Genomic DNA, 10,328 nt, shown 5'->3' on the forward strand with positions numbered 1-10,328 from the left:
GGAGAGAGTTAAGCAAATTGCCTTGGCTCTTTCTCATGCTTGGTTGTCCCACATCGAGATTAGATATATGGTGGTTTAATTTTGTGTTGTATAAATAAAGGACAAATTTTAGATTTAATTAAAGTTTGAATCGGGTAATTGCTCGGGTAACGGGTTACCTGATACCTGATAATCTCCTAGTTTGAATACCCGATCCCGAACCCGACCCCGACATTTGCGGGTAGCGGGTGCCCGATACCCGCCGAGTATCAGGTCGGGTTTGAAAATACCCGTTACTCGCTACCCGTTTCGACACCCCTAATCTGCGCGATATCGAGAACGATGATCTGAGACAACTGGTTCGAGAGCTAAAGTGCGACATCGAAAACGGTGATCTGCGACAATAGGTTCGAGACCTACAACGACGATTGGCGCGACTGGAGAAGCGTCGTGGGAAATCCATCCCGGTGAGGTCTATTGTGCCAGAGCTTCGTTCGAAGGACGATCCATTATTCAGTGACGTCTTCACATCATATGATGCGGATGAGCCGTCGAAGAATTGTAACAGCAATATATTGTCGATGTTGGTGTATGATACGCCCGTATACGATGGGATATATTGTCGTTGCAGGTGGTGTATGATAAGCCTGTATACAACGAGGATATATTCTCGATGCCGGTGGTGTATGATAAGCCTGTATACAACGAGGATATATTCTCGATGCCGGTGTATGATAAACCCATATACAACGAGGATATATTCTATGAGACCCCTCGATTGATGACCAAATCTTTGCCTCCTTCCGTGATATTTGATGACGCTGTCGAAGGTGATGGCGTTGCCTTCGATGACGATGAGGAGTACGAAGAAGTAGAAGGGGGAAACCATGATAAGGTGATGGAGAATGAAGAAATTGACTTCATAGACAAATTTTGTTGGACAACAACCTGTGCTGGTGTAGTTGTTTCAAAACCAAAGAGGTTGAATATGTTGAGCACAATGGACCTATTAGTTTTTGTTTGTCTGCAATCTGTTCCGGAGAGGGAACATATGCAAACTTTTGCAAATCTGAGAACTGGTACTCCTACGCAGATAGATATTGTGGCCGATCCACCTTTACAAATTGTTCAATCTTGTGAAAATATCAGCTTTGTGGAATTGCGAGAATTGTTGGTGTATGTGAAACGTAACGATCGAGACAAAGTAGACTCGAGGACGAGTCTTTTTCAAGAAGGGGAGTATGATGCAGTTATAGAAGACAAATCTTGGAGGCTAAGAAAAATATATTTTTGGTTTTATTAATTTCCTAATTAATAGAATTAGTAGATGGGGGAAATTCTACTAAATTAGGTTTTCCTTTTTTCCTTATAGTTATTTTTGCTTATTATCTTTTTAGTTATTTTCTTTCCATAAGTTTAGGATTTGCCTTCGCCTATATAAAGGCCTCATTGTTGATCTTAAAAGATAGACATTGATTAATAAAATTTAGTTTGAGTTTTATACTTTGAAGTTCTCAATAGTTTGAGTTCTTTATTACCAGTTCAGTCATTCTCATACTTCTCCGTTCATTTTGCATCAATTTTCTTATAAACCCAAGACATTTTTAAAATTTATTTCTAACTTCAACTCACATTCTCAATCCTTTGATATTTTTATTTTTTTTATAAGCATCCTTTCTAGGTCAAACACAGTGTAAGAGATTTTTGAAAAGGGTCAAAAGTTTTGGATATAAAAGTAACTATGAAAAGATGGCCTAATGATAAGGCTCATTTCATGCATCGGTTCTGGAATGAATTTCTACACTTTCTGGGAACCAATATGCGATTTTGAGTTCAGGTGCGTAGAAAACTCCAAGGTTCTGAAGAGAATGCAATCAAACCGGGCAGATGGCGAAATCAAAGAGAAATGGAGCAAACCACAACATGCAGTCGAGTTGATCAAGGAGAATCACGAACGGAGAAGTTGGAGACAATGAACCATACTCTTAGGATCCTTTTCCAAGGGGTGACTCAACTTATTTTAGCACAAGTAATGCACGCAAGTGTACGGGGCTAGTGTAGCAATTAGCAAGCAAGATTATCGCATCCCTCAGAGACGTATTTGTACCAACTTAACTACAACAAAAAAAATGTTAATTACTATCTAGACAGTCATGAAAGGTTTGATTTGTTCTAACACTACTAAAAGCGTATAATAAGAAAGTAAACGAATGAAAACAAGTAAACAGGCTATGAAAAGATAATATGGAGAAAATTGTAGAACTCAAGGATCCGATGCATAATTCCAAGATCTTATCCAATCAAATTGCTTTACCTTTTGGTGTCCCTACAGTTATTAAGTCGACCACAATTATAGATTAAACCCCCTCCCGAGGTGAGAAACCTGTAGATTAGGTGCTTGGATTGAAGTCCACTTCTAATCCTAAACCCCTAACTCCCAAAAGCTCGATAAGATCAAAGACCACACTCAAAACCTCAACTCTCCCGAGTTCTATTGTGTTAAGGTGTGAATTATTTATTTCCAGATAATTATTTCATCTCTCGATTAATCTAATTAATCCTACACAATCAAGTGGTGATCAAGCAATTGAAATGAATAAACCCAAGAATAACAAACAACTACAAGAACAAGGTAAGAACAAAATTGATTGAATAAAAACTATGAAATTAGTACATCATCACCATGAATTCTACAAAAAGTGTTTAGATACTCATGTTCGTGTAGAAAACCAAGTTTAACACAAAGAATCCAAACAAAAATATGGAAGATAGATACTAAGTACTAATGTGGAACGAATCTATGGAATGAAGCTTCAATCTTCCGATCTCAAGTCTTCAATCTTCAATTCTCTCTCTCAAAGGTGTTCTTCGGAGTGTGTGTGAGTGTTGGAGGCAGTAGGTGTAGAATGAATTTAACACTAGCCGTTTTCTCCTTCAAAAATCGTGTTTCAGCAAAATTAATTCGCCAAAACAATGCACCCGGACGCGTGAATTTGTAAGGGTAAAATTCACTCGGCCGCATGACACTTTTCGACCCCTTACTGGAAGTCCAACGCTGTTTCACTTGTACCCGGTCGGTTGAAATTACATGGTAATAATTCACCTGGCCGCGTGAAATTTTTTGGACAGTGCAGTGTTCTTATAACAGACATAACTTCTTCCACCGAACTCCAATTTAGGCGTGCGGAGCTCTTTTAAAGACGAGGAGATTGATATGAACTATGGGCTGATTGGACTTCTAAATCGCCGACAGAATTGTCTCAAACCAAGGTTGGCGCACATCCACATATTTTGTACCTTTTTCTACACATTTTTAACAAAATGGTCAACATACCAACATAATACAGAAATAGATATAAACATGCCCATTAATAGATGAAATATGATCAAATTTATACAAAACCACCCTCTAAAATCATGTAAAATCCAAATATGTCAAGGGGCACAACCGACATTTCCAAGACAGGTTGCCCTAGGAATCAGAACCTCTAGCCTCTCTATATAAGGGAGGAGAATAGAAGAATGAAGGAGTTCCTCTTTTTGGGGAGCTCAAGTCTCCATAGTTCACATTTCTTGGAGAGTTTTCTAAACACTTGGAAGGGGGTTATTCTGGCTATGGTGGTGGTTTGATTTCATTTAAGTTGTGCAACACCGTCCTGCGTGGGCGAAGAAACAATTTCTTTAAATTTTTGTTTGATACACTCTCGTTTTGAAGTATTTCTCTGGTTCTTAAACTTCGTGTTTGCGAAGCTGACAATTGAAATGATTGTTGAACTCGTGCCTGATGTTATGAAGTTTTCTGCAGTTTTGTTTTCATTTGTTTGTCTTGCTGTTTATATTTGAGTTGAATCTGTTGGAAGAGTTTGTGTTTGAGCTAGATTGTTGAATTTGGCTTTCATCTATATTGGAATTATTTTTCGATCAACTTTCTGTGGAGGTTTGGTTTACAGATGTAGGATTTCAGCTTTATATTTGGTCGTAGTAGAATGTTTACTCTAGTTTATTAACGTCTGATGTTGCCAATCTGGGTTTGTTTGCATTTTTTGATGATGGTAGTTTTATGTTGGATTTGATGTTCGATTTCGTAGATCTGGATAGCTCTATTTCGTTCTGCGTGATTATGGCTTGATTCTGCTTCCTACGTAATTCCAGTTAATCCGTTAGATTAGATTTTCAGTTTTAAGCTTATTCTTCGTGTTTAGATGTTTGCAAAATGGTGCTCTGTTCTAGTGGTGTTTTACGCTCTGTTTCTAGCAGATCCAATGAAGAATATGAAGTATTTAGTTGTTCAGGTCTAGATTTGCAGCTTTGCACCAACTTTTACTTTTTGGCAGCTTTGCTGAGTTTTTCAGTTGAGTGGGATTGGTCCCCACCTTGCTTTTACCTTTCGTTGAACCATTTCGGGAAAGTTTCGTATGGTTGTCTCATATGTATTACATGCTGTAGCGTAGATTTAAGCTCCAGTTACTTTTCTGCTTCGTCGCATATTTGTTCTTGACTTCTAGACTGATCAATTAGGAGTTAGCATAGATAGTTCCGTTCCTAGCATAGTCGAGTTAAGTTGATCAGTTCGTTTAGTTCTTTGTAAGTCAAGTAGGATAAATCTTAACCCACTTGTATGCATGGCAGCAACCATCTCCCAAATACCAACAACAAATGTTAAAACACTTCATCTCTGTGGGATTCGACCCTTACTTTCCTTTACTATCTAATAGTATTGTGGGTTAAGGTTTTGAAGGTTTCTCGTTATGTTCTTGTTGCACACCATGGTACGTGGATCAACCTTGAGGAGTCGAACTTGATCAGTTAAACCTTCACCGCTGCATGAGAAATTGCAGGTCATGTTGAGGCGTACCCTCTGGATCAGTCTGTCGAACTACTCCACTTGATGTAATTGGAGCCTATTAAAAGCATTAGAAACAAGTTGAATGCCCGGATTATCACTTGGATGGAGGTAATATGAACTTGAATTATCTTCACGAAATCAGGCTAGTGATCGAGGTTATTTCTTCTCGCCTTGGATTTGCAACTAAAGAAGATAATCAAAGAATATACGAGAAAGCGACGTTGCTATTTATTTGAGCTGAACTCCTCTGCCTCTCTATAGCTGCTGCTGCTTGATTCTCATTCTCAACACAATGCAGCGAGAATTATAATATTCAGATGTTTTAACTATTAGACTGCTTTTGTATAATGATTCTGGTAGGACCAATTTTCTAAGCTTATCATTCTTTTAAATAAAATTAAATTTCGAAAAAAATGCATATTGTGTTCATGTGGATGGAAACTGCTTGCGAGTTTAGGGGTACAGAACTATTAAATTATTATTTGAATTGAAATTACATATCAAACCAAATTAAATATTCATCATATTACGATTTAGTATATTATATCACCATGTATACCAGAAATAGAGTAGAAATAGAGGAATTAGAAATTTAGCGGGCAGTAAAGTTGGTGAAGGAGAGAGTGGCATTAGAGGCATATGTAAGTGAAGCATTTTGTCCCCCAATAATGGAATTAGGCCTTTGTGGAGCTCTCATCACCTCGTTACCATCGCTTAACATCATTGCTATAATTTCAGACATGCTTGGCCTTGAAGAAGCTGGCGACTGTGTGCAAATCAAACCAATTTCAACCATTTTCTTCAATTCTTCCACTCTATATTCATTCCAATCCAACATCTCGTCCGCTAGTTTCTGATGCATCCCACACTCGTATAGATTCCACGCCTGTGCATTGCAGTATACGGAGTATTAATTTTGGAAAAACGAACGCGTTTTGCCATTTTGGGACTTCTCATTACACTAACGTGTCTTTTATAGAGACTGAAGTGTACCTCATCTAGGAGATAGCTTGGATTAGAATTTGAATCGGAATTGGTGTGGAGATCACTGCATCTTTGGCCACTGATGATTTCGAGGACTACAACTCCAAAGCTGTAGATGTCGACTTTCTCTGATAAATGGCCGTTTATCGCGTATTCTGGTGCTGTGTATCCCCTGATTCATCACAATCACCGTCACCATCACCATCTATCATTTCAATGATATTGTAACAAATTTAAACATTTCCGAAACTTACAATGTGCCCGCGAATTTAGTGCTGACATGGCTCAGATTCTCCGGCAGAAGCCTTGCCAATCCAAAATCAGCAATCTTGGCTTGAAATTCACTGTCCACTAAAATGTTGCTGGGCTTGATGTCTCGATGTATTATAGTAACGTGGTAATTCTCGTGCAAATATGCGATGCCCCTTGCTATTCCGTATATCATATCGAACCGTTGTTTCCAGCTCAATGATCCACGCTTCTCACCTATTATTATTATTAGTTACATAACCAAATCCTATTGTTGATGTAGATACACACAAGGGAGTGCAAATGTTTCTAGTATGATGATATATACCGTATAGGAACGTGTCGAGGCTTCCGTTTTCCATGTACTCGTAGATGAGAAGCAGCTGCGAGCCTTTGCTACAACATCCCAAGAGACGGACAAGATTGCGGTGATGAACATTGCTGATCAGCCTTCCTTCACTCTCGAAATCCGCCTTTGCTCTGTTGTAACTTATATCCAGCCTCTTCACCGCCACCACATTCCCATTTCTTAAGCTGGCCTGTCCAGTACCATCAATATATTAGGGTTCGAACCATTCCACATCAGAGAATTAGAAAATATTATAAATAAGTGCAATTCCTACTACATTAGTATGAGTACTGATGTGGACTTCGGGGAACTATCTAACCTTGTATACAACACCAAAGCTGCCTTCCCCTAGTCTTTTTTCGTCGCTAAAATTGTCAGTCGCGGCTTTCAACTCTTTGTAACTGTACACATTTGGCCGTTGCAACTCAGTTGCTCCCAAAATATTACCTACATTCACACAAACAAATTGCTTTTTATTTCCCATAATAAGAGAAATAGACAACAAATGAAAAACACACCTCTTGAGGCTGCTTTGGCGCTTCTGCGAAACGCATACCATAAAACAAAACCAACTAATATAAGAAGGCCACCAACACCTCCAACTACACCCCCTACAACAGCTTTTCCGTTGCTCGAATCCCCTCCTACGTCTAATAAAGGGGTGATATCTGTTGTCTGATTATCCGAGAAGAAGGGCGCGTCAGAATATCAGAAGAAACAGGCAGCATCAGCAAGCCTTGCTTCAGCGGCCGGGAAGCAGTTGTCGATGCTCTCGTATGCTGCATTCAAGCAGCCCTGGCAGCCGCTTTGCGTGACTGTTTCAGCACATTGCGCGGCTGCGTATATGGTGAGGCCGTCGTCGGACACCTCCCTCTTGCTGACTGTGGAATAGGCGCTAGCTCGAGGTGTGGCGATTACGAGATCGGTTAGGAGCTTCTGTGCTGCGGCGGTGAACGCCTTCTCCTGCAGTGCGCTTCTGTCTCCGCACATTAGAGTGTTCTCTATTGTCTGCTCGTAGAAGTTGTAGCTCTCGTACCTTAATTTTGTCAACTCATCACCACTAAACGTATGCTTGCCATACAAATCAATTTCATTTTCTTTTTTTCAATAACATGTTATAGAAACGGATGTTTCCAGTTTAGAAAATGGGTCACTTTTAATGGAATGCCATAAAAACGGAAACAAGTCATATAAAATTGGTCGGATATAGTATAGTTTAATAAAATAGAAATTACAACCTCCGTCCCATAATAACAGGGACAATAGGGACTTTGGGGACTACACAGGTATTAATGCAAAATTGGTAATGTGGGAGAGATAGAAATAAGAAATTATTAGAGTATTGTTAGTGGAGAATAGAGCGTCACTTTATAGTTGAGAAAAATTTGCAAAAAAATAGAATAAAGCTAATTTTGTGGAATAGGCCTAAATAGAAAAGCATACTCCATTCGTCGCATAATAAGTGTCACAGTTTCTTTTTAAATTTGTTCATAAAAGATTCACATTTCATTTTTTGGAAAATTTCTCTATCACATTAATATAGATATACTTTCCTCGTCCAACCATAAGCGAGTCACTTTCATTTTTGGAAATATCCTATCATAACTGAGTCATTTCCATTTTAAGCAAAAAAAATCCTCTCTTGCTTTATTTTTCCTCCAACTTTATTCTTTTCATTCCTCTACTTTTTTCACCACTCATATTTTTATTTCTCTACTTTAAGTATTTAAATATCAATTTCTTAAATCTTGTGCCAAAAGAAGTGACTCGCTTATGGCGGGACGGTGAGAGTACTATTTTCTCTTTCCACCTAATCCACAAAACAACATTTTCAAAAGTTTCATGCTATTCTCAATTGTGTCATCTATTATGGGACCGAGTATTACCTAGTGTCTCACTATTTTAAAAAAAGTGCGATTTTTCTAAAACAATAAAATATTTAGAAATAAAATTAAAATATTAAGAGTGTAAGACCAAGAATAAGATATATTAACGACTCCATTACTTCTACTTTTCAAAAACAATGATGCAACTTGGACATTTGGGCATAATAGAGGAGAAAATGCTATTTGCTGAAATCTTGGTCAACTCGTCTCTACTAAGGTAATCATTCTTCCTACGCCACAACAAATTGAGATAATGACCGAAACAATAAATATTAACTGAAAAATCAATGTTACTCTAGAATAATTAAGTCCAATTAGAACTTATCTATTAAATTTTAAAAATAATTGTGAATTATATGAAAGAAATACTCAGTCTTAAATTAAAGTAATCACCGTACGAAAAATAAAGATCAACTAACAATAATGATCAATCCAAATAACGAAAGAGTCAACCTAACGTAAATTATAATCAAAATTCCACGATAAGGTAATAGTTGTGTCAACAAAATTATAATCACCATAATTCTTACAATAACAGAAATAACAATAATAATAATAAATTATTATTATTATTAAGTAAAATTTGAAAACTACAAATAAACTGATAAATCAATGAACACAAAATTAAAAAGCAAAAGATCAGAAAAAAAAAATCATTTATACCACAACTTATGATTAAAATATTTAGAGATTTGAAAAACTCTAAATACCTGAGGAAACAACCGTCGTAGACAAGGCGAGCTCCGACAGTGGAGCAGTTCCGAATCTGAGAGACAGCAAAGTCATAGCAAGCCAAGCAGTCCGGTACTGTCATATAGCTTCTGCACTGTGCCATACAATAAATCGAGTCCGGAGACACCTCTCGCTCGGCGGTTCCGAACCGCCTGCCACCCGACAGCTGGCCTCGGAGATCGGAGAAGGTGGCGTTAAGGTTGTTAAAAAAAACTCTCTCGTTGGTAGCATTATATTGGCTGCACCCTTTTGTGATGAGATTCGTCTGCGGTGCTGTCCTCGCCGTGGAGATGGCGGCCGCCGCCAGTATCAAGTGGAGCCACCACGCCAACCGCCGTGTGCTTCCCATAATCAGTAAATTTCCAATATCTAATTGCAGGCTAGTATTGGATATGTTTGTGTTTATGAAATGTAGCTAACTTGCTAGTGTTAAAATTGACCATTGTTTGTTGAAATATGAGTGTGCTATTATAATTCAACATGCCACGTGTCATAGATTTGTCTAATAGAACAGGGAACGCATAACAATAAAAACGTACGTCATCTTTCTAGAATAGGAGATCTTGTCTATCTCGCAAACATATACTCCCTCCGTTCCATAGTAATGGAGGCAAAACTTTTCGGCACGAAGATTAAGAAAAATTGTGTTAGGTGAGTTAAGTAAAGAGAGAATAAAGTGGAAAATGGAAAAGGTAGAGAGATGAAGAGACAAAAAAGTAAGAGAGGGTAAAGTAGGTGTGGAAAAATGTGTTGACTTTTACTAAAAACGGAAATGATTCTATTACTATGGAACAGACGAAAATGGAAAAACGCCCCTATTACTATGGAACGGAGGGAGTAATAAGTTGAGGCAAGGCACGTACTATATCAAAAAATGTCTCATTTTGTATTTTGGAAGGTCCGCAATTTAAAGTCTTTTTACCTTTTTTACAATCTTATTAGGTGGACTTTATCTTTTATAAAAATTATTATATTTATATTTTATTATAAAATTAATATTTTTTTTATTTCTTAATGATTGTCTACTTTAATCTTGGCACAAATTTAAAAAATATAAAGAAAAGTTAATTAAAAAAATTAGTAGAATGTAAGTCTCATTTTAACATAATAATTTTTAATGAAATGTGAATGGAATAAGTTAGTGGAATGTGAAGCCTATTTACTATCTTATTGTTTTATATTTATATATAGGTTTGTGTTAAAATGACAACTTCTCTTAAAATGACAACGTGACAACGCTTATACAGCAATATTATTAACGCTACACAAAGCAATATTCAATACGGTAGACAAAGAATCTATA

The 10,328-nt window shown here is 37.4% G+C and overlaps 1 protein-coding gene across 1 annotated transcript; it reads right to left on the reverse strand.

Annotated features, from left to right (window-relative positions):
* Positions 1–5,390: 5,390 nt before the first annotated feature.
* On the reverse strand, positions 5,391–9,428 carry LOC125202816 (putative serine/threonine-protein kinase). The gene is made up of 6 exons (XM_048101288.1): positions 9,004–9,428; positions 6,727–6,854; positions 6,387–6,597; positions 6,064–6,295; positions 5,819–5,981; positions 5,391–5,711 (listed from the first exon to the last, which is right to left on the reverse strand). Exons 1-6 carry the CDS (start codon positions 9,077–9,079, stop codon positions 5,418–5,420), a joined length of 1,104 nt encoding a protein of 367 aa, XP_047957245.1. The 5' UTR covers positions 9,080–9,428; the 3' UTR covers positions 5,391–5,417.
* Between the last annotated feature and the right edge of the window lie 900 nt (positions 9,429–10,328).

The sequence above is a fragment of the Salvia hispanica genome, chromosome 1, assembly GCF_023119035.1.
Source record: "Salvia hispanica cultivar TCC Black 2014 chromosome 1, UniMelb_Shisp_WGS_1.0, whole genome shotgun sequence".
Lineage (NCBI taxonomy): Eukaryota > Viridiplantae > Streptophyta > Magnoliopsida > Lamiales > Lamiaceae > Salvia > Salvia hispanica.